Source organism: Talaromyces rugulosus, chromosome II (assembly GCF_013368755.1).
Source record: "Talaromyces rugulosus chromosome II, complete sequence".
Lineage (NCBI taxonomy): Eukaryota > Fungi > Ascomycota > Eurotiomycetes > Eurotiales > Trichocomaceae > Talaromyces > Talaromyces rugulosus.
Genome location: NC_049562.1, coordinates 2,558,012 through 2,582,606, shown reverse-complemented (window position 1 = coordinate 2,582,606; position 24,595 = coordinate 2,558,012). Strand labels below are relative to the sequence as shown.

Sequence of the window (24,595 nt, the reverse complement as noted above, 5' to 3'; positions counted from 1 at the left end):
AATGCAATTCAATGATTCAATGATCGATGAATGCTGTTGTAGGTTGAGTTCGCGCGCGCGGAAGCTTCGACCAGTCGGGAAGACGAGACTAATCGAGGCTGCCTTAGTCCGAGACCACGTTTAATTCCTCTTCCCTCTCTCCCCCCATCTAGACCAGGACCATCATCGCAACCCGCGATCAATACCGCTTTTTCATCTGCTCTTGCGAATTACGTGTTTCGTTATTGTGGCCCTTCCCAGCGCTATATAGTTTCCCCCGGTTCGTCGCTCTGCCAGCGACAACCCCCAGCCGCCCTTTGCTCCCCGCCGCCTGCCAGGAACAACAAGCAAACCCAAGTCCCTAGACGCGCATATCACGTACCAACCCGGTTCAAAACGCTTCAGCAAAACGAATAGTATGCCGTCTGCCACCGCATCTGGGGCCGATCGAGGCTCTGGTGGCGCGGCGAGGTCGCGCGAACACAATCAAGGAAGCCAGGATCGGAAATACACCCCCGACCAGAAAGCTGCAGTGTTGCGAGTGCGAAAATGCGCGCCGACTGCCTTTTACGAGATTCTGGCGCTGGAAAAGTCTGCCACCGATGGCGAGATCAAAAAGGCATACCGGAAACTGAGTTTGTTAACGCACCCGGATAAAAACGGTTATGATGGCGCCGATGAGGCATTCAAAAGTTGGTTTTTTTTCTTACACTGCGCATGTGACAGAAGATAGCAGTAAGCTGACGGTTTAATTGTGCAGTGGTCTCTCGCGCCTTTCAGATTTTGTCCGACTCGGACAAAAAGTCGAGATATGATAAATTCGGCGGAGACCCCGACAGTAGGTTTCCCGCGTCTGGAGCTGGGCCATCCGGTGGAGGCTCGCCATTTAGCGGATTCGGCGGTGGAGGATTCCCTCGGGGGCAGCCGGCAGGAGGGCCTATGTTTGATGAGGAAATATCGCCTGAAGAGCTTTTTAATCGTTTCTTCGGAGGAGGCTTTACCCAGATGGGCGGTGGTGGGTTTAGTCCTTTTGGTAAGAATGATCGCTTACAAAGTCTACTTTCCTTATTCGGCCACTAATTGAGAACCCACAGGAGGCCCTCAATTTGTTTTCAATATGGGTGGCGGTCCCGGATTTCGAGTTCACCAGTTCGGCGGGCAACGCCCTCGTAGAAGACCACGCGAAGCCAACGGCCAAACCGAACAACCCCCAGCGTCCGGCTGGGCCTCACTTACCCAGCTACTACCTCTCATCCTTCTATTTGTGCTCCCCCTCCTGTCATCCCTTTTCTCCGGAGGCTCGTCAACGACTCCAGGACCTACCTTTCGTTTTGACGGGCCGGTCTCGCCTCACACCATGCACCGCATGACGCCGAAACTAAAACTTGATTACTACGTGAATCCGCAAGATGTCGATGATTTCAGCACACGAAAATTGAACCAATTAGACTCGCGTGTCGAACTAGAATTCGTCAACAAGCTGCGATACGAGTGTGAAGATGAGGTTAATGACCGCGAACGGAAAATCCAAGAGGCACAGGGTTGGTTCTTCCCGGACGTGGAGAAGATGAAGGAAGCCAGGGCGATGGAGCTGAAGAGTTGCCGACGTCTAGACGCTCTCAAGGGTCGGACAAGGTATTGATGATTTTCGCTATAGGCCGATGTTCTCCTTCCTTTCTTTTTCCATGCATTATTCCTTCAATATTTTTTTTATTCCTTCGACCTTTTCTCTTCCCTTATAGATATTGCACATCTTCTGGAGTATTACGGAATTATGAATGGGTTTTAATTTCGCTCTGCATGTCTGTTTATATGTAAGATGCGCCTAACATTGGGCGGTACACAATAATTACCTTTCTAGTGACTGCTCGTGTAGTCTTGTTCTATAGCTATGAATTACCTCGGATAGTAGGCGTAATCAAATGAATAATACTATCTATATAACAAACATAGCAGGGAGATCTTTTTGATATTGCGGGATATTATAACACTCCTTCAACTAGTCGGTTGCAAGTTTTCCTTACATGTCAACACCGTTCAAGGACACCCTCAAAAGCATTGATCCTTGAATCTCGTCTGCCCGAGCCATGAGCTCTTGGGCATCCCAGTTTGCCCAGACAAACTTGCCCTTGAGAAACTTCGCTTCTTCTGATGCAAGCCACACGAGAAAATGAGCCGGTAATTCCACTAGTACATAAGCGTTAGATTATGTTTTTTATGGCACGCAGTGAAAGTAGAGTAAGAAGCAAAATACCTGTATCCGGCCCAACGGTGATCTTAGGGTTGATTTCCGTGGCTATAATGCCAGGCATGATATTAACAACATGAATATCCGGATTCTCAGACGCAAAGTAGTCTACAATCTTCAACGCTGCTGCTTTTGCAGCTGCATATCCAAAAACCCCAGGCACCTCGGGTAAGGGAGCCCAGTGTCCAATACCAGAACTCATGTTGAACAGTTTTGCGCCAGAGGACGCTGCTAAAGGGAGGAACGCTTGCAGGGAGTTGAATGTGCCTATTACGTTAACCTCGAGGCTTTTTCGTAGTTCTGTCTCGCTGTAGCCAAACACGGGGGCTTCTTCTGGCAGGACTCCGGCATTGGAAACGAATATGTCTATCTTGCCGACCTTTTTCACGATTTTGGTCAGGGCGGACTCGATGGATGAGAGTTGGGTCACGTCGCCGGTTTCTAAGAGGACTTGTACTGTTGTTGCTGCTGCCTGCTTGATTTCTTTTGCAGCAGTTTCGAGGCGGTCGAGTCTTCGACCAACAATTGCAACGGATTTGGCACCGGCTTGGGCAAACGCAATGGCAGTAGCTTTGCCAATTCCCGTGCCTCCTCCTGTGACAACAACGTTTTTCCCAGCTGCTGAAAGTTCTGGTCTTGTCGGGGAAATGAACGGACAAGGTTCGCTGTGCCATGACTTGGTGAAGGAGACAAAACTGGGTAGGGGAGGTGAGGCCATGATGGGGGTATATGGACCGATTTCTTGGGTGGTTTGCATTTCTTCTGGGTGAGCGAGTCCAAGTCATTTTATACTTTTCGTGAAGGAAAATGGAGGGGGAAAGAGGGAGAGTACATGTAGTAGAAGGGATAGATTAATAATTCCTTGAATGTTGTTTTATGTCCTAAACCTCCGCGGAAGCGAGCCGGCCATCTGGAGATTGAAGCTTGCTGGTTCACTCGGCTCCGCGGAGCTCATACAGGAGAAATCTCAGTCATCGAGTGGATCCTCCCTTCTAAGAATATAATAAAAATCTTGAGGAATCCAAAAACTTGATTGTATATTTCCTTTCTTTCTTCAATCGTTACATCTATCGCCCTACTGGACTAGGTTTAATCAGGGAGGTCATCTGGGGCTTTGAGTAAGCCACATCACCTGTTTCATCTCATGCTCGCACCCTTTCAGTTCAAGGATAATTCAGTACTGAAGCAAAGCATTCTGAAAACAAATGTTATAAGCGTACTGCTGCATCTCTTTGTATGCTTTGCGTGTTTTTTGCAGTGGCTCCCAAGGTTCTTGTTGTATCATATCTTCCAAAAACAGCAATGCAAGATCTGACAAGTACTGGTCTTGCTCCAGGCTATCGTGGCGTGGGTGAAGCATGTTATTCGTTATTAAACATATTGATCCGGAGAGATATGTGCACGCAGTCATCCTGAAAGAAGAAGAAAAAGATTACCTCATTGGCTGTCATCCTAACATATGAGATTTAAAAACAAAACCAGTTTCACTTACCAAACAAATGCGGGGTCTTTTCGTTCTATCCCCATGAAAAGTCTCATATATTCGCGAGACTCGTTTACAAATCTCTGCCATCCTTGTGGTAGCAGTACTGGCTCAATAATACGTTGCTGCATGGGTTTTTTCCCAAAGTCTTGTAGACTCTCTAACCACTGAGTTTCCATTATATGAGCCCGACAGACTTGAGTCCGGCATGAGAGATGGGTGGCGTAGAGGATACCCAAGTTCCTGAACGAGCTCGGCTCACAAGTTCCGAGTAGAGCGTTAACTCGAAACTGTGGCGGTATTTGAGAAGCCCAGTCGTCCAACACATAGTGAAGCCGTGCCATATTTTCACCTCGCTGGTACGAGTCCAATTTTTTGGCGGGCATAGAAAGCATAAGCTCGTAAACCATCCCCTGAATGCGAGCGAGTTGCACCCGAGCACGGAAAAAATTAAAGCAAGAACTGCTGTCAGCGGTGAAGACAAGTCCAGCGCCATCTTCAGGCTCGTCTGAAGGCAATTCGAGGTCGATATCGGTCTCTAGCTGTACAGGGGGTTGCCCGGTCCGCATGCTTATGTCCCTATCGAGAAGGTATGCCATCCAGAAGACACGATCTCGCTCCAAAGCAGTTGACTTATCGAGACTTTCGGACCTCATACGAGTGTGCAGCCCCAGTTCATGTGCAAGGCGTAGAGCAACAGCGATCAACATGGTCGCCGGTTTCAAATTCCGAGTTCCTTGAAACAGCATAACCATTCCAAGGAGAAGCTGGACGTTGACAAGATTTGTTTTGCCCATTATAACCTCTGTCAGTACCGACTGCGCCTTATACAGGTAGTGGGCCGTGTTTTTGTTCGGCAGCATCGCTTGGTCGGGGGGAACTTGGCGATGGGCTAGAGCGAGAACCACGTTTATCGCTGCCCATGTAACGCAGTCTCTCTGCATAAGAGGTGTGTCGTACCAGCTTTTGAGCGAATGCAGCAGTCTGTCAGGGTGAAAAAGTGGGAGAATGGTATTGACCGTCGCCAGGTATTTCTCTACAGCGGGCAAAGTCTCCTGCAGCGGCGGCAAGTCCAGTGATCCGTCGTAGAGTGCCTGGTTCAGGAAATCAACGTCCCCCTCCTCCTGGAGATTGGAAACTAGGACTTGTCTGTCGAGAGAACTCGCCGTTGCCCCTTGCGGTGCGTGTCCTTTGAGCTCGTCGATTTCCTGTAGAGCTTGGCTGAGATTCTCCTCAAGCTGTTTCATCCGAGATTGTAGGGCTTCAAAGCCTTCATTATTGGGCCCCTGCTTCTTACCCCGCGATTTCCGGCTAGCAGTCTCGAAAGTGCATGCCGAGTCGTAACCTACACAGTGAGTGCAGCGAGGTCTCTGTGCATCGCATTTGATCTTTTTGCGGTAGCAAAGATCACACGCCTAACGTTACATCATGTCAGCCGCTGACAGTCGGAATATTCGAATTAAAAATACGGACTTTCCTTATACGTCCAGGCTGTGCCATCTTGATGTGCCTAGATTCTTGGAAGATGAAATGTAGACAAGGGCGGGAAAGTACATCTGAGAAGAGGCGTGTTCCGCGGAAGCATTGCTGACAAATGTTACGTCTGGGATTTCTTAAGATTTAGTGCCATACGTAGACAATGCTATTTTTAGAAAAATAATCAATAAATTTTTAGTGGAAGAGGGGTAGTGATCGCCAAAAAGATCGTTAGTCCTTTACCAAAGTCCAAAGCTGAATCGGTGTTGTGGTCTACTAGGATTTGGAGAGCGTTTAGGATACTATATGTCGGAACTTTGATATGGGTGCACGGTATTAGGTCCTAACGCGAAATTTCCTAATCTTACAAAAAGAAGAGAAAGATAATAATCTAACCAGGTCCAGTTGAGAAAAGATTCATTCTATGTGGGCGTGGTTTTTGTGTATATAAGTTGTTTCCTAAAATGGTACTGGATTTCCTCTTTTGGAAGTCTCCGGATATCGCCTTATGTGTGCTTAGTGGTGTGCGCCCCTTTTCAACGCTACTACAACCGTGATCCTAAATTGAGGCCGACAGGTAAAATTCAATGTTTTTATTCTGGCAAAATCACGAAACCAAAATCCAATAAACACGTCGACAGCATTCCAAGCCAACTAAAACAAGACCAACAAACAAGATAACTAGGTCTTGACGACATCCAATAGTCATAAGAACCTCCATACTTCGGCAGTTTAACTAAGCTGTAGAAGAAACACACCGTCACACCTTACTCAGCACCAACTGCACTTACGGAATTTGCCCTTGAAGGAATATGTTCTCCGCGTCATACAAGAGCAGGTACTGCCAGGATTAATTGTGAGCTGTCGAGCATCTTTATTCCCCCCGTGGCTCCTTCCACAGTTATGATGAGGCCAGACTTTTACCACTAAGAGCGAACTCATACTTGGATTCTCGAACTGGGCACTTTCCCATGCTTGCATGTAACTGTGGCAGCCTTCGGGCTCTTTATATTGGTCGGTGAGGCTTTCGCATCTCTTATAATCAGATAAGAAGGTCCAATAAAGAAGTTCATCTCTCTTAGTGATACTGGCTTCGGTCTGATTGTGAGATTTGACCGTTCGAGGCCGCGTTCCAACTGGCTTCCTTCCCAGCGCACCGTTCTCAGTCAACCACTCATGCGTGGCTAACTGTCGGTGCGTAGCATACTTATGCTCGTCCTGACCGTTTATGGTGTCCTCGGCGACTATTTGCATTAAGTGATTCACTTTCTGGATACACTTGAAAAGAGCTTCATCTTCACCGTCAAAGTCAACCTCTCGACGTTCTGCGGGAATCACCACTAAATCCCCGTCGTCAACGTAGAGATTGTAGTCTTTTCCAGCATTTTCAAGGCAGTCGAGGAACTCGCAGGAAACTTGACTGTTGAGCTCATCTGGTCCATAGATCACTATGGCATCCGTCTTGTTTTGTGGTGATGCAGCCGACAATATGGCCATAGATGCCATTGCAATTAGCATCAGCCCCTTGTACCAGGCCATGATATAATATAGTTGATATAGTAAAGTAAAAAAATTTGGAGTTGAATAAAGGATGAAAGGCGAATAATAGATTTTGATAGGGAGCAAAAGGACAGCTTCTCTACTCATTTATAAACTCGATACTCTCTGAGATCAATGCTTTTGAATAGGACATCTTGCATCATTATTTCCAACCTATTGACCCCAACCAACGGGGCCGAATTGTTTACAGGTATGTTGATCATTATACACTTCCCTGGCGCTGTTGAATGTGCGCAGCGTTTATCCTTGTGGGGTTAGTTCGGCTTCTTTTCAGATACTTATCGTAGATGCGATGCAACTACAGCCTGGCTGAGTTTTCAGCTGCGACACATAAATAAGGTGTACTATAATTTTTTCTATCTGTTATAGGTGGGCAAGTAAGACAATGACATCAACCAACCTTGGCCGCTAAGGCGCAGCTCTATTTGAGTAAGACATAGATCTCGAAGTTACATATGTACTGTTTGTTAGAAATAAAAACACTCATGGATACTAAAGATAGAGTCATCACTGCAGTGTTCCCCTTTTGGTTCTTGCTGAGTTACGTGAGTTATGACCCTTTAATGCTTATTTTCAGCATCGCTGCCGACAGTTCATCCTTCTTCCTCTGCCCTATTACGCATTTCAGTTGTGAAAGGGTGTCCTCATGAATCTTATCAAAGTTGAGTAGTTACTGAGAACTATAAAGGGTCCGTAATGAGATCTGTTTTATAACATGGCAAATTCATGGGCTATCGTATGAATTTCAGCGGCACTTATTTCTATCTAGTGTAGATTTAGATCCAGACGATAAATTCCATTCCATGTTTGCTCCTGAAAATCAAATTGCAAATCAAAATGTAACGATATTCTCTAGGAGATAAACATTCTTGAAGATTTATCAAGAGCAGAGAGCCAGAGAGTTATCAGCTGAGTAACTACAGTAATCCCCATTTACAGTGCACTATGATAATTTCATATCAGTTCCGCATATCTTGTATGCTAATGATAAGGTCAAGACTTACTTTGTGAGCTACAGGTTCACATGGCGCGGAAATAAGTTTTCCTTCATAGCAAAAGTTGCATTTTTGTGTTTTGCCAGCAGTGCAGAACTAAATCAATAGTTATATATGATTAACTTTGGGCAGGAAGAAATGTTTACTTGTTTCAATCATCTTTGAACTTACCCCTCTATACACAGTATTGCGTCTCTTACTTAGATCATCCCCCTCTTGAACAGATTCTATATTCCAGGCTTCTGGTGCTCGAGCAGCTTGCCTAACAGCCTCTTCTGAGCAGCCTAAGGACGTGTTAAATAAGAAAACACCTCTCTGTTTTTTTTTGGAGTAGAGGTAAGATATACGCACCTGTTTGGCGAGTTTCAAGCCCTTCCTCTACCGAAAGTGAAGTCACTAGGCCGAAAGGAAGAATACTGATGGAAAAGAATAATTTCAGAGGAAGCATAATGATTTTAGATAAGCCAAATTCTGGAAGATGAATTGAAATTTCTGTTGGTCGGTTAAAAGTTTTGCTGAAGTTTAGATGACATTGCACTGGCTTTATAAGTTTATCAACATGCACCATGCCCCAAAAGCAAGAGATATGCTCAGATACTGTCTCAGTGTTACATTTTCAATTCTAAGGTCCATAATGTTTTCAACTCTCTACGTCAACTGGTATAGCCAGCTGCATGTGATACAAACCACAGCCACGACTTTCTAAGACACCGACCGAGGACCCCATCTGATATTAAATGTTGGGGAGATCGATATTTGCTAGGAACAATATGATTTGCTCTTGCGGTGTTATATACATCTAATTCGGGTTCCTTGAGGCGCTCCCATGACATCAGAGAATATAGCTGGGGCGAAATCTTCAATGTTGGCTGACACAACTTTAAAGTCATTGCCAAGCAACCAGCTGCAGTTCAGCTGAGGTGATCTAATTTTACATGGAAGACAGTTGTTATTTAATTAAAATTGTGTTCTCAGATTAAGACTGGCTTGGTTTTAGAATTGTGAACAAATGAATTCCCCATAAAAAGGTACATAAGGCGTCAATGTTCTGCTGCACTTGTGTAGAATTATCCTAAGCCTGAGTTTCCACTCGAAACAAGATTATATTTTTATTTATCTCCGTTTCAAAGCATATCTTGCTGCCTAAAGTTCCAACTGCAAAAATGAAGTTCTTTGCAAGTGCTACTCTTGTCCTATTTCTCTTTAACTTTGCCTCGGCCCGCTACTGCGAGAATGCGTAATACCCTCCCCTCTCACATCTGGATTTGATGAGTATTGATTGGTATGATAGAGCCGACCCGGATCATTATACAGGCAACTACTGCTCGTGCGATGATGGAACTTGCTTTCTCAATGGAAAAAACTCCCGTGACCCTTGCAACCCTCTCGGGATGAGGACACTATGCCCGAACCAGGACGGGGATGATTAGTGCTCTAGGACACATCAATATTTAGGGTTATGGTTCACGAACAATAGACGCAAGAAACTACTCAGAGCTATAATCTTAGTATAGGGAAGTGTGGGGAATCACCATGGTACTGTGGTCACCAAATGCTAGGCGCGTGGTAGTCGTTTATGTATTGTAAACCCGAAGTTGTGTCTTTTGTGGATCGTTTATATTTTTCCTGATAGTAAACAACGAAGGTTTCTGTGATGAATAACAATTTATTCTCTGAAATTTTAGGCAGTTGACAACTAACAAAAAGCAGCAACCACGAGGCAAACGAGAAAGGCTGCATCTCCTGAAATCACTGAAAACACTGGTTCTCATCCAAAATAATTTAGATTCCATCGTATGGATCAAGCACTTAAGCCCCTACTCGTAGCCTTATTTATAAGTCAAACAAGGAAACGGATGTTAGATGCCTAGGTCGAAGATCCCTGCTTCAGGCCAGATGTGAAGAGTGGGGAGTTCTTGAGCTCCTCCCAGCTATGCACCGAGAGACTATTTATGTTGGACTGAGTCACTGCCTCGTTTCCTCTTTGCCACATCTCCTCTTCGAAAGCGCTGACTGCAGCAGAGAGAGATCCTGGGGATTTTGAATCAAGATCTGCCAGTTGGCGGCTGAAATACGCAGCATCCGTGATCGCGTTGTTCAGGCCTTGTCCACGATCTAACATTGAAGTCAAGGTATGATATTAGCACTTATATAAAAATAAAAAATAAAACAGTAACATCTTATCGGAAAAGACTTACGGAAAGTCATGGGATGAGCAGCATCTCCCGCTAGTGTAACTGTGCCATTACGATTGTCCCATGGCCGTGTTGGCCAGGACGATAGTCTGTTGTGCCAGAATTTCGTCTCACTGGGAATAGACTTCAGAATTGTCCGAAATGGCTCACCGAACGTGTCTGCTTTTTTCTTTATATCGGCCGCGATGGTTGTGGCTGATAGACCGGTTTCTGATTCCGAAACCCATGATAAGAGGATCATGAATAGGCAGTCTTCTGGGTTTGCGGCCTCATTATGGACTTGTATTATCAGCTTTAAGAATGTCATGAAAAGGCTATATGGTTACTTACTGCCAAACCAGGTAAAGTAGCCATCGGGATGAAATGCAATACAGTATCTCGGGTGCATATTTCTTATGGAATTAACCTGCTGCTCCGGAAGATGTGAGATTGTAGCTGAGGCCACAATGCGAGAGGGAATTAATGCAGCCCTTTCCTTGCCTAGTAGATATTCACGAACGCGAGAGTGAGCACCCTCTGTGCCGATCAGTAAATTTCCGCTTTCCTGGCCACCATCTTCAAAGGTTGCAGTCACCGTCTGATTGTCAGAGTTGACCGTAGTTAGGCGTTTTCCATACTATTTGTAACTATCAGTCCCGATCCAAAAGTAGTTTCTGGATATGGAAATGGCTCTATACCTGAATATCAAGGCCGGTCGAGATCAGGTTGAGAAATTTCCTCCTCTGTAAACGGAAGCTATACGGTGCGGGCACTGAAATGAGACGCTCTCCAGTCGCCGCGTTAAATATAGGCAGGAAATCACTCTCTGACGGTGTGTGCGAGTCAACTTGGGCTGATTGCAGCTGACTGGTCAGTTCCGGGGGGAGGCACTCAGCCAGGTGCGATTGTGCCCAATATATTCCATAATTCCAGTCTCGTGGTCGGGCATCGGCTTTTGTATCCTGTTCAAAGACTCTGCATGGCACAGCATGCTTTTTTTAAAATTGTTGCAAGAATTAGCTCTCTGCTCTATGCGTTAGATGTGCTGAATATATTGCACCTTCTTTAGCACTTGAGCAATAAGAAGCCCAGCTGCTCCTGTTTTTCTCAGTCAGCTGTGCAGTCGCCTTACATGGGCATAGGCATAGGCTTACCTGCACCAATCACCAAAACACGTCGGGCATCTGTAACTGTACCCATACTGCTGTCATTGCCTTGGGTATAATATTATGCAGCAGGGGGGTAAGGGGACGCTGTATTTTACCCCTCAAGAGATGAAGAATAGCCCCTCTTCCGAGTGCATGGATAGTTACATAAGGCGTCTTTCTATGCAAGGTCGCTAACTACATGATATAGGGCCATTTATAATTCGTGTCAGTCTACAATTAATGGGAAATCATAACGTTGAAAGAATATTATGCAAATTAAGTATCAATATAATTTGCCTTTAGGTGTCGCTGCAACAGGAACATTGAAATCATCCCTCGCCCACATTTCTGTTAACTGTTAATATATAAATTACTATTTTCTTATAATTTTTAAATAATACTATTTTTTTAATCTTAGTCTGTAAATTTATGGGCGGAAAATTACCACTATACCAAAGAGGAGCCGTTAAAATGTAAACTTTTTGCTTGTTCAAAGTACTGTGCGTACGGTAGAGTATGGCTATGCATGAAAGAAGCTGCTTTATGAGCTAGTCATTCCTGTGCCCCAAAGCAGATTGTGAAGGGCTTTACTGCTTTGGGGAAGATTGAGTTTCCAAATGGTGTAGTCCTATTAGAGATTGCCACATGAGGACAATCAGTATTAGGTAGAGGGGTTTTTTAGACGATGGCAAGCGGGGTAACAACTGATTACGGAGTGCTTGACGTCTGAGGCGGGGATCGATATTAGTAAAATTCATCTGTCTGATGGACTTTGAGGACTTAGAATAACCTAAATCATGTTCCAGGCATCCGCTGCATTCTGACATACAGTTATAAACTCACACAATAACTATTATCGGTGTATTGACAGGAAACACTAGGAGTCATTTTGATCGGCGTCAATGGCAGATTGGCGTTTGGACCGACTCGCTCAGGCTTCTTCCAGCCTACGCCGGCATCATGTGCCAGAAGACTTCATGCAAATTCATCATCGTTGTCGGGCTCCACTGGCACATCCCCCGCCGGCTTATACTGGATGTCCACGTCCAACATGAGCACTTTTCGGTCGCTGCCAATGACTGGCATCCAGTTACACTCTTCTGTCCGTATACATCTCGGATCCTGTATCATCGGAAGTATCTCACCCGTTTGCATGTTTTCGAAGTCGAAGGATACCAGAGGCTCGTTGCGATATTTGTGCAGCCTCACAAAAGGCCCTGCCACAATTCCCATGCGATCGTCAAGCCTGTACTTGCGGAGGCACCAGTAACGAACCTCTGTCGATACTAGCAAGCAGCTCTTCCACGTATCATAGTCGACAAAATCCAGAATCAGGGCATACAGCTCTGACGGGAGAATACCTGTCGATTTGGATGCTGCGCGGCGGCTCGCGGCGACTTCGAAGAAGTTGACGAGCCCCGCGAGCCCGGGGAACTCGCTGCGGAGTCTTCGGCTTGTCCCTGTGCAGTTCGACCGCATAATGAGCTCACCACGGTGATGCCGTTGCTTCCTTCCTGGCTTCAACCTTGGTCGCATGCGCGGATGTGTGCTCAGACAATAATCTGCACGCAGAGGCGATAGATCGACAGTACGGGTGACTTCAACAAACGGTTCCGCGTCGTCACCGAAGGAGACCTCCGCAAAGGCCGCTTTAAAGAGCGATAGGATGACGATCTGAAAGTGGGTGCGTCCCTGCTCGATGCCCCAAGTAACGGCCTTCGTGATGGCCTTACCATCAACCACCAGTTCAAGGCTGACAAGTACATCCTCGAGCCAGTATATCGTCTCCATGGGTGACGCCCCTGGAGGCTCGTCTGGTCGATGGGACAGGGAGCCAAATTCCGGTAACGGAACACTATCGCCAGTCCACTTTTCGCCAAGCCATCCAGGTGACTTGTATAAGTGGTGTGAATTGCAGCCCCAGTATTGGCAATCTCGAGGGCTACACTGCTGAGCGGGAAAAGAATGGAATTTGGCCTGACCAGACGCAATTGAGACGAGAGCAAACACTAACTCGCGAAAGGGAAACGAGTCCGGGCTCCACTCCATTCCAAACCTGATGATCTCGTCCTTATATTGAATAAGCGTACTAGCCAAAATGTGTGTGAGAAATGTCTTTCGCGCCTCTGCGATGTCTGTCCTTGGGGTTACGGTGCGATAGGCATATTCAATCACAGGGTTCAGCTCAGGAACACTCAAAGCCGGCGAGGACATATGTTCTTCCGGGCAGATGTCGGGGGAGATGGTGGGCTTGCCCCGATAGATGCTGTCTGAGATGGCGTGAATCCATAGTTCGTCCTGGCGCGGGATATTACCCAATTTCCAGTGTATGCTGTGGTTCATGGTAAGGACTTCATTGTCGAGGTTGATTATGTAAACGTACTCAGCATCGTAACCCAGCCGCGGTAACTCGGAAGGAAGCGTCTCAAACTCTCTGAACTGCGAATAATTGGGTTCGACGCCATCACGGATCTCGTAGACATGACTTTCGAGAGCTTTTTCCTTGGCCGCATACTCGGCTCGCATCGACTCGAGCCACTCTGCAAATCATTAGTATAATGTATAAGGCACAGATTGTTCCTCACGGCGTACCATGGTATTGCTTGGGGTCTGCGGGGATGCTCGCGACAATTTTGGCTCCGAGGCCCTCAAAGTAGCTGTCGTACTGGTGATAACGAATGTAGTAACGCCTGCGGAAGCGCACTATCTCAAGGCCTCGAGTTCCCATTGCGATCTTGCTGGACAATCCGGCTCTCCTTCGGCGGCTTCCTTTGACAAAGCCGATTACTTAAGGAACATGAAGCTATCTAAGGTAAGAACCCCTTTTTGTGTTGTGTGGGCAAACGGTGCTTGTTTCGGACACCGTGCCGCTCATGTGACCTGATTCCAAACGAGTAGACAACCACCAACGGTGCAGTTACTATGGGCCCCAGTGTCAATTTCGGTGGACAATAAAGCCACCGTACAGTTGTCGGGTCCCAATAGTTCAACCAACTGGGCGACTTCTGACGCAACTGTACAAAGGTGCGTGGATGTGGAAATTGTGTTGTTTCTATTGCGGAGGTGGATCATAAGTGGGTCCCATTTTGAATTTCGGATACCTCTACCGAGAGGAGCCTCAGGGGACTAGCTCGTATTTAGAATCTTATATTTTATAGAATTTATTGATTTAAAAGTTTATTATGTTATTAAATCCCAAATTGAATTGTTTATTGTTACCCATAACTGGTTACACTCCTAATGTCTTAAATGTGACCGCTACTAAGTACAGGTTCACTCCGCTTTTTACAAAGAAAAATGATAACAATGAATATACAAAGCTACCACCAAGCATAGCCACTCCGCCCTTTATAAAGAATGGAATGTACAGAGCTACCACCAAACATATATTTATTGTATTCTTCATAAAAAAGAATGATAACTAGGGGTTATATACCTAAAATTTATTAGTGTTGCAAGGTGAGTTACCCACTTCAAGGGCACATGAGGCGGCAATAACCTGGTTATTTGTATGACTTGGCTGCCAATATCTGGCTATAATAACCTCGTTAGTGTTGGGGATGTGTTATAAAGCTTGGTATAATCTGGCTGCATAATATACGGGGCTGCCACTAACCATAGGTTGACTCCGCTCTTTATAAAGAAGAATGATAATAATAAATTTACAGGGCTGCCTGCTGTTATCTAACTTGACCGAGACAACTATTGATCTTGCAATCAACCTCACCTAATGTATACGAAAAATTCTCGCAAACGACAACATCCAGAACGACATTCCCCCGGATCAGTCCTCAATAAGCAGAAAGTTGACCATCCGAGCGGTTCGCAGCTCCCCGCAGCATTTTGGGATGCTTTATCAGAAGTTTACTTGACACGCAATGCTCTACGAGAACTTGAGCTTAGGAGCCAACAAACCACACTAAGTGCACTCGCAAGCCCAACCTTTAATACCTCTCACCCTTCAAAGATTTGCTCGCCAAGGTGGTTCAGACTTGTCAGAACTACGAGGGATAAGTATCTCAGATCACCAAAAGACAGCTCCTAGACTGACTACTATAGTATATCGAGCCTGAATGAATCCCCGCCAATCGAAATACCGAATTCAGAAGCTAAGGCTAAGTGCTTCACAGTGATCAAACACATCCCAAAGCAACATACCATCGACTACCAAAAACAAACAGCAATCCGTATAATCATAACTTTCAACAACATCTTATCAATCATAAGATATTTTCACATCACTATCAATTCCCAGAAGATCGCATACCACCAAAACCTAGTAACTAGGATAAAATACTTTGAAATTTTATAAAATCTTAATCATTACTTTCACCTTCCAATTTTATAGAGGAAAATTTTAAAGAGTTTCTCCAAGAAATTACCAAGACATGTAAAAAGAACCAAATTACAGAAACTATCATCCCTTTTATCGAAGCCAAAACCACAGATAGTAAATATATAAATAGCGGGATTCCTTTTGGAAATCTTAATCATCTTACCAATAGAAAATTGGTACCCAGAAACCCTAGCCGATATTATGAGACACGCATTAAGCAACTTAGTCCCTAAATACAAACTAAATTAGATAATTAAATAGTTCCATCTAGCAACATAATCTTCTAGTTACACTAAATTTCTTCCTAGCAACAACAGGCCCTAACAGATCAATATCAGTAGCCACACGTCAAGCAATTTATAACTACGTTAAGAGCAAAAGGAATACACTCACTTTAGAAGTATAGCAAATATAAACCAAAATTTAACAACAATACTTATACCCTTACATTAATCTATTACAATAGTTACCTCCAATTTTTCACCAGTCATCTTTCGAAATCAGCTCCTTCAGATCAGCCGGAGTACTATACAACCCACTTAAAATCCATTTTCTTAACAGATAATATGATGGACTTCGAGAAGGTGTAACATGGTATCATAATGATAGAGACTGGGCAAAAGAGCAGCGAGATGATGCAATCAAGAAAGCAAACCAACAAGCAACCCGTGATCTTATGAAATCGGCTACTGGCGATACGAGCTTTAGTACCGTTTGTGAGGTATCGGAAAATCAGCCAGTGGAATCTAGCACCGTCCGTGAGGCAGGTGCAACCGACACACCTGACGAGTAACTACGATCAACACGCTCAGACTTCAGCCAGATATTCTCGGGAGGAATACAATAACCCATAGACTTCATAATACAGCTGAACCTGCATTTTACATCTCCCTCAAATCGGTCCCGCGTTTCTTTGAATCCATTGGTTTGGATTTGATCAACGTAGAAATCGGATTTACTTATAACCGCGAGCCAATCCTAGCCAATTACTATGAGTCAACACTTGACGGCTTCTTACAAGTTTTAAGAAACCATGAATTAGGCGCTTTCCTAGTTCCCGAGCCATTTTTAATCGGTAGTATTGATTGGTTTGGCCTAAAAGCGGCGTGATGATCTATCTAATAGCAAAGACATTCTCCAACTGTCTTCCTTTCTATGTAAAAATTGGCAAATTCAAGAGAGCGTTTGTAGCCCCAAATTCTTAGCTATATGAAGGAAACCCCCATTTTATTTATCCGCGCCGTTTCCATTCCCGAAACCATAATAACTGAAGATACTTTAAAGGTTTCTTTCTTGATAAATATGAGCGCAGATCTCCATTTTGCAAGTTGGGTAGTTTCCTCGGAGAAACAGTATATGATACAACTCCGTCACATTGTCCAAGGTGACGGTGAACACTTTGCTCTCTTTAAATAATCATAATGTCTTCAATGACTTCATCATCCGGGGTATACGAGTATCTCAATGGTAATGTAACCGCCACTTTGGCTTCCAGAACAACAACACCGGACCGGCCATGCCCAAGGATTTGCTCTTCTGAAATAGAATTGTCGGGGGTCTAAGAATGGTGTTGACATGATGGGACAAAAAAATATATTTTCTTGGATTTCAATGAATTTAAGCTACACCAGCGAAATTAATAACTTTATAATTAACAAACAAGGTCATTAAGATGGACAAAATAATATAGTAGATAGTGGGGACTGCCGGATAAACATTAGGCCCCACCGCCCCGATAGCTTAGTCAATGCGGGCGAAACTCACAGATAGTCGGCGAATGTTGTCATCGTCTTCCCCTGGTAACTGTGATTGTGACTGCTGCGACTGATACCTGCGACTTCGTCTCGAGCGCCTTGCACTTGGAGCCGGACGTGCCATTTCATTTTCCTATTTTATAACTCGGTGGTTCTCGATCATCGGAGGCAATCACTCCAAAGATGTCTGAACCGCAGTCAGATGCCGATAAGGTCCGTTTCGATGCTTCGTTGGTTGCTTGTTAGAGAAATAATGCTGATACCAGAATTGTGTGAAGATTCGCAATAAGAGACTTGCAAAGTTAGGCACGCAGACGAGCTCGACGCCATCGCCATCGTCAGAATCTCCAGTCAGCAGCACATCGCCATCTACGCAACCGCCCCGCGACAGTAATGCCAGCATTAATGCGACACCTCAGCAAGCTACAAACCAGGGAGCAGCAACGCAGGGGAAGCGGATCAGAATAACACCGGCTGCATCTAGCGACACAACACCGTCGTCTACACCAACGCCTTCGAAACGGCAAACCCCGCGGTCAGAGGAGACTCTCGAGGCGTTTGAGGACAGAACACTTCGCGCACTGTTCTGCATCACCCTCGATGAAAGCCAACAGAGGGATATCCACGGTCAAAAACTGACATACCTCTCGGATCTCAAGTCTGAGCTCGAGGAAGATGGGTCGGCGGTGCGGGTGTCTGTTGGAGTGCTGGACCAGGCGATCCTAGAAGCAGCGTCGAATACCGGTCAAACCCCACCTTTAAATTACCTTTTGCCGTGCTGGAAACGTGTAAGGCGATTGTTAAAGGGCTTTAGAAAGACGTCAAATGATGATCCTCGATTCGCTGTGTTGAGCGAGGCAAAACGGCTATGTCTGAGCTATTGTATTTTTGCCATCACGATGCCAGATATGTTCAAGTCAGTTATTTTCTATATTAATGGTTACTTTCGTTCTAACTAGTGACAACAGTGCCGCTCCAACCGCTCGAACTCCTTTGGTTCCTCACCTCCTCCTTGACGTCGAAGACGACCGGGGCATCGATTTTGATTTTATTGCAGAAATAGTGAAGCAGTTTGACGAGCAGGATGATTTGAAGACAACCATCATTGCCTCTGTCGAACAACTAAGCCAAGAGTTGTCTTCCAAGACGATGAACGACGACTTTAAACCTTATGTAGCGGTATGAACACTTTTTTTTACATTTTCGTTTCGGATGTTTCTGATGGTTTTCCAGGCTTTGAGAAATCTTGTTCATCATGCCGCTATTGGCTCCGCCATAACAGAGTCTTCCCTATTCTTAGCCTCTGCAGAACCTGCAACGTTTGAACTTGTTACATTACTTGGCCCGTGGTTCCGTCTGTCTCCGCTGCAAGGCCCTGTGACTTCGACGTACTTTTCCAGTCCAAAAACTAGAGACCAAGGATTCATCATGAACTCGCAACGGTCGCTTCGAATGACGCAGCAGCTTCTCAGCTCTGATCTCTTGGATATCATAAACCATCTTATTAGGGCTTCCAAAGATGCGAGAGAAAAGGTACTCGATTGGCTTGCGACTGCGATTAATCTGAATCACAAGAGGAGGGCTATGCAGGTTGATCCCAAAACTGTGTCTTCTGATGGATTCATGTTCAACATCACGACATGTCTAGATCAGCTCTGCGAGCCGTTTATGGATGCAGCTTTCACAAAGGTATAACTACACTCTTCGTTTTGGAACATGTAGCCGTGCTAAATACAACAGATTGACCGTATCGATTCGGATTACCTTCACAGAAATCCTCGGGTTCAATTGCGAGATGAAACCAAGATCAACGCAGACCAACATCAGTCTGACGAATTCTATTCCAGGAAAGCGGATGGCACTTCGAACTTTATCACTGAAATATTCTTCCTAACCGTTGCCGCTCACCACTATGGCAGTGAGTCGTTAACATCGAAGCTTGAACAGTTGGAGAAGGATCTTCGGCATATGGAGTCCACTGTCAACAAGTTCGAATTGGAACGACACAAATGGATCCATAACCCAGCTCAATTACGGACTTTTGAGGATGCGTTGAAAAAGTACAAGGACAGGCTTGACCTAGGACTTTCCCTCAAGTATAGTCTCCAGGGGGTACTGTTTGACAGTTTGTGGCAAACGCGATCCATGCAGTTTATGAGATATGTCATCGTCTGGCTGCTTCGTCTCATTTCCGGTGTTGATTTTCCCAAAAAGAAGATCGCGCTACCGCTGCCAGAAGATCCTGAGGAGGTTTTCAAGTGTCTACCCGAATATTTTATTGACGACATTGTGAGCAACTTCAAATTCATCATGTGGTCCATGCCACAGATTATCACAGCTACGCAGGGCGACGAGCTTGTGATGCTTTGCATCGCGTTCCTTGAGAGTTCGCAGTATATTAAGAATCCTTACCTAAAAGCTGGTCTCATTTCAATTCTCTTCCGTGGAACGTGGCCTCGCCCGGGCGGAGCCCGCGGAGTTCTCGTGGATTTGCTCAATTCGATGCCGTTTGCTACCGAATATCTCCTCCACTCTGTGATGAAGTTCTACATCGAGGCTGAGTTCACCGGTACCCATACTCAGTTCTTTGACAAGTTCAATATCCGATACGAAATTTTTCAGATCATCAAGTGTATTTGGGGCAACCCGGCGTACAGAGAACAGCTATCGAATCAAGCACAGCAGAATCTCGACTTTTTTGTACGATTTGTGAATCTTCTCCTGAACGATGTCACTTTTGTCCTTGACGAATCGTTCACGGCATTCATCACCATCCACGACACCCAAGAAGTCCTCAACCGGGAAGGAAACACGATGGAGCAGACCGAGCGACAAGAAAAGGAAGAAGCCTTGTCAGCAGCGCAGGGAAGGGCCAAGTCATACATGCAATTGACAAACGAAACCGTGGCCATGCTCAAACTCTTCACCGAGGCACTCGCAGATTCCTTCACAATGCCGGAGATTGTCCAACGACTGGCTGACATGCTCGACTACAATCTCGACGCAATGGTAGGCCCGAGAAGCTCGAATTTACGGGTCGGCAATCTCCAAGAATACGGGTTCAACCCGCGCGGGCTCCTGAGCGAGCTTGTTGACGTCTATCTCAACTTGATGGAAAAGGAAAACTTCATCTACGCAGTCGCACGGGACGGCCGTTCCTATAAACCGCAGAATTTCGAGAAGGCAGCTGATATCTTGCGCAAATGGGCGCTCAAATCAGAAGAAGACATGATTCGGTGGACGCAACTACAGAAACAGGTGAAGGCGGCCAAGGAAGCAGATGATCAGGCCGAGGAGGACCTGGGAGAGATTCCTGACGAATTCCTGGGTACGTGAATTTATCTTCGGCGAAGAATAAAGAAGAACTAACACATTATAGACCCTTTGATGTATACCCTTATGGAAGACCCAGTCACTCTTCCTGGTTCAAAGGTGACGGTCGACCGCGCTACTATTCAGGCACATCTTTTGAGTGACCCTAACGATCCCTTTAACCGTGCGCCACTGAAGATCGAAGATGTCATAACAAGTATGTCTTCTGTTCTTTTTCTTTAGTCGTTCAGCTTACTGACTCGTCCAGACATCGAAGTGAAACAACAGATCGAAGATTTTAAAGCGGAACGAAAAGCATCCAAGTTGAAGGGAGCCGATATCATGGATACGGCGACTGGATGATTCTTTAGACTAGACTAGTCTATTTCTGTTTGCGAATAGCTATTGTTCGTGACGGTCAGGGCGAGTTAGCTAGATCTTTGGGTACTTGATAGCATTAGCATTAACATTGATAGCTGGATAAGAAACGGCATTTAAGCATCTAGATGTCATATTTGCATACCTCATTCATACCGGTTTTCACTTATCTATATATAGTTGCTGGTCGAGCTGGCATTCAAAATCGAATATTAGAAGCGGAAGTGAAGCACATGCATAGAAGTAGTCTCCAACCCTCAAATCAACCAATCTTCAAATGGTCCTAATAAAAGAAATTCCAAAGATCAGCTTTGTTCTTACGTTATTCAACCTAGCAGTAAATAGTCGGTTGATGTCACGTACAAACCAGCGACGGGCGATCACTAGACCCACCTCAAGAAGGGGCAAATCCCCCGCAAACTTGGTACCGACTTGTAGCTTTGACGTAGTTTAATGTTAAATAATGTTAAATCGCACGGTTGCATCACACCGGGTGACTTTGTTGATAAATTTCACTTTTGCTTAATTTTTCATCTCATATTTTTCACATTGGCCTTGTTAGTTACACACACGTCTTGAATTCGCGCTTCGTGGGAAACTGGCTACGAAGCTGGAATCTGGATGGTCGAAATGTCTGCGTTGGACATTGTCAAGTCGTTTTTCCCACCAACACCATGGGCATATAGCTGGCAGCTAGGCATTTTCCAGTGGTTCCCTGCTGTACGATTCAATTCCTGTTCTTTTTCTGCCATTGAAGTGCTATTACAACTACTAATGTTCTCAGGCAACCACCCTCCAATGGCTCATCAACTACCACCCCGCAGGGAAGTTCTCTCTGCAAAACTCGCGCCTGAACCTCAACGGCCGCTTTGCCTGGTGCCTCATGGAGCTCGTTGGCCCCGTTCAGCTGCTGCATATTCTCGCCACACTGCCGGCGCAGATGAGCATCGCCGAGCTGCCGTTCTGGAACAAGGTGGCCGGAGCCCTTTATGTGATTCATTACTTCAACCGGTCCATTGTGAATCCGCTGTTTGTTGCGCCGAGTATCTCACCCGCGAGACTGGAGCTCTTTTTGTTTGCTTGCATCTTTAACTGGTTCAATTCTGCTTGTATTGGAGGCTGGATTGTCGGTTACGATATCGGTTTCTCAGGGTTCAAAGCGAATGGCGCCCTCTTGAATGATCTCCCGCCGTCTCCAGTGCAGCAGATCGTCCCCTATTTTGGTTGTGTTCTTTTCGCATACAGCATGATCAATAACATCCGCGCCGAGAGGACTCTCTGGCGTCTTCGCCGTGAAGAGGCCCTGCGTCGGGCTGCCAAAAAGAACGACGAGGCAGGCAAAGAGATCAGCGCAGAGGGAAAGACAAACATATATCACAAAGTCTACGTCATCCCTCCGGCAAAGGGCCTCTTTAGATGGATCCTCTATCCGCATTATTCCTTTGAGTGGCTCGAATGGATCGGCTTCATGCTGGTGGGTCTCGCTGTCTATCCCGCTGCTCGCTCCGGTGCGCCTTTGACAGAGACTACCCCGTCGATTACTCTTGCCCCATGGCTGTGGCCATTTGCGTCGTTGGCGAACTGGCTGAGAGTGCCGCTCCCATTGCCTGCTCTTGTCTTTGTACTCAACAATATCTTCACTATGCTGCCCCAGGCACGACGCGGCCGGGAATGGTATATCGGGAAGTTTGGCAAAGACGATGTCGCTGGCCGGAGTGCTGTTATCCCGGGGATTCCATTTTTGTGATGAGCATGTTTATCCCAATCGTTTATATTCAATAATAGTAGTCATAGTAGTCATAGTAGTCAAAATAATACTTCAGCTCGAAAAAGGAAGAGTCAAAGTCCGGGCTGGTAGGTGGACAGCCGGGTTGCGCTCCTTCCTCGCTGACCACCAGTTGACGGTCCCTAGTACAACCAGCTTCCAGCTCTCTTCTTGCTTTCTTCGTGCCGTGCTTTATTCAATCGATCAATTGATATTATACCGACCATATGATTCTCGCTGCATGATGTAATACCGCTGCACAAGCCGCAATGACTTTATTCAGAGGCCATTTCCAACGACAGGCAAGCAGTCGAACGCGAAAAGCTGATGCCGATAGCACTGCACAGCCCTCAAAAAGCGTATCTCCGAGAAAACGCCCACCAGAAAATGGTCCTGACATTGAGCTACGAGAAATCTTTCGGCAGGCAGTCGATACCACTACCGGTAACAGCGCTCCGCTAAAGTCACAGCCATCGTTGTTTCAGAGACTGGTAAAACGCAAAGAATATACGACTGGCTTGGATGGGTTGTCAGACAGCGCTAGTCAAGTCTTGCGTGAAGATGCTCGAGAAGAGGAGGTGCTCAGTACAGATCCAGCGAAGAAGACAAGGAGTCGGACACCTGACCTTGTCAGTGATGGGGGTTACGATAGCGACGCGCAGTTCATATCCAGCCCTCGATTTTCAAGCCAGAGCTGGGAATCGCTAAGTGCTCTTGGTTTCCATCACACTGACAGAACTAGTGCTTCACCACGGATTCTCGGCTTGTCAGATAGTGGTCCCATTCCTTTCCCGAGTTTTGAGCGTCGACGACTGTCTTCTCTGGTTCTTCCAAAAAAAAGAAACGCTGTGGATCCCTTGGCTGCGAGCAAGCATCCTTACTCTGTAAGGACATCATCGAGTCTGCACCAAGCTCGTGAATCTCATACAAGCGAGAACACGCCCATGGTCGTCTCGGATTCTGAAACAAAGAGCAAGTTTACCGAGTTGTTCAATCATGGGAGACAAGAAGCCACGGGGACAAGAGATTCGACTAGGAAAATCAGTATTGGATGGATGTCAGAGGGCAAACGCTATGGATATGGATACTCTTTTGTTGAAAGCGAGGAAACAGACGTGGCAGCCTTGAGTGATTCCAAAGATGCCCAAGTGACAAACACCAAGGATGATTTTCCTCTTCTCGACGAGAGTCAATCCGTCTGGGCCAGCGATATCAAAATCGCGCATAACAAAGCCGTTGAATTGCCAGATGTCAACCCAGAAACAACAGCAGATACCAGCAGAAAATCCTCATGGTCAAGCTTTCCTAGCCACTCAACGGAAGAAAGAAACCACCCATGCGCAGGTTTTGAGGACGGCGTGATTGCCCGCGACTTTTGCACCCGCGCCTCGCCAGACTCTGAGCAAACCCGCGCCGAGGAAAAAAGACGTCAATTGATTTCCGGTGCCATCCGCCAGGGAATCTCCGATGCCATGCTCTGCGTTTTCGGTCTTGGGAAAAAAGAGATTGCCAGGTATCATGCAGGCTTAGACATCAAGGCCGCTCGGCAGTACGACCCTCCAGACCCTCAATTCGAGACAACCATCCCTTCACGCAGCTATGTTCCAAAGGAGGAGCTTGGGGATCATCACATCGAAGCCTGGAGAGTTGCAAGACGAAGAAGATCCAAGCACCGTCGAGCTAGCACCATGTCCCAGCCACCAGTAGTAACGCCCGGCGCATTGGTTCACTCTAAAAGGGACGTCAAAAGTGGGAGTAATGCCTATTCTGAGGCCAGCAGTGATAATGATGACCGATTCCAGCTGTCTACTTTGGCGCATTCATTTGTCAGAGAAGAAGTACATTGAACTTTCTTGTATCAGGCACACAAAAGTCGTTGGATTAGTATGTATTATAGCAGTTTTGTATAATTATTAGTAGTGAGACTGAATTCCTCCTACGCAATATTATATAAACGGGATGATGTTCAATATCGTACATTGTGATA

At 45.9% G+C, this 24,595-nt stretch overlaps 5 protein-coding genes across 5 annotated transcripts; 2 read left to right on the top strand and 3 right to left on the bottom strand.

The window, feature by feature from the left end:
• Positions 1–397: 397 nt before the first annotated feature.
• On the top strand, positions 398–1,621 carry TRUGW13939_03379 (uncharacterized protein; the record flags this gene model as incomplete). The annotated part of the gene is made up of 3 exons (XM_035486563.1): positions 398–671; positions 740–1,012; positions 1,074–1,621. The coding sequence occupies 3 exons, from the start codon at positions 398–400 to the stop codon at positions 1,619–1,621; spliced, it is 1,095 nt and encodes a 364-aa protein (XP_035342456.1).
• Positions 1,622–1,999: 378 nt separating this feature from the next.
• TRUGW13939_03378 (uncharacterized protein) lies at positions 2,000–6,725 on the bottom strand (the record flags this gene model as incomplete). Its single annotated transcript, XM_035486562.1, has 5 exons — positions 2,000–2,166; positions 2,234–2,989; positions 3,720–3,744; positions 3,908–5,055; positions 6,131–6,725. The coding sequence occupies 5 exons, from the start codon at positions 6,723–6,725 to the stop codon at positions 2,000–2,002; spliced, it is 2,691 nt and encodes an 896-aa protein (XP_035342455.1).
• Positions 6,726–9,608: 2,883 nt separating this feature from the next.
• Positions 9,609–11,115, bottom strand: TRUGW13939_03377 (uncharacterized protein; the record flags this gene model as incomplete). The annotated part of the gene is made up of 6 exons (XM_035486561.1): positions 9,609–9,856; positions 9,940–10,215; positions 10,267–10,552; positions 10,614–10,907; positions 10,976–11,013; positions 11,070–11,115. 6 exons carry the CDS (start codon positions 11,113–11,115, stop codon positions 9,609–9,611), a joined length of 1,188 nt encoding a protein of 395 aa, XP_035342454.1.
• A 923-nt stretch (positions 11,116–12,038) lies between these two features.
• Positions 12,039–13,791, bottom strand: TRUGW13939_03376 (uncharacterized protein; the record flags this gene model as incomplete). Its single annotated transcript, XM_035486560.1, has 2 exons — positions 12,039–13,603; positions 13,656–13,791. 2 exons carry the CDS (start codon positions 13,789–13,791, stop codon positions 12,039–12,041), a joined length of 1,701 nt encoding a protein of 566 aa, XP_035342453.1.
• A 3,545-nt stretch (positions 13,792–17,336) lies between these two features.
• On the top strand, positions 17,337–24,455 carry TRUGW13939_03375 (uncharacterized protein; the record flags this gene model as incomplete). Its single annotated transcript, XM_035486559.1, has 9 exons — positions 17,337–17,366; positions 17,432–18,069; positions 18,122–18,332; positions 18,387–18,842; positions 18,894–20,481; positions 20,533–20,682; positions 21,454–21,563; positions 21,628–22,558; positions 22,873–24,455. 9 exons carry the CDS (start codon positions 17,337–17,339, stop codon positions 24,453–24,455), a joined length of 5,697 nt encoding a protein of 1,898 aa, XP_035342452.1.
• Positions 24,456–24,595: the final 140 nt, after the last annotated feature.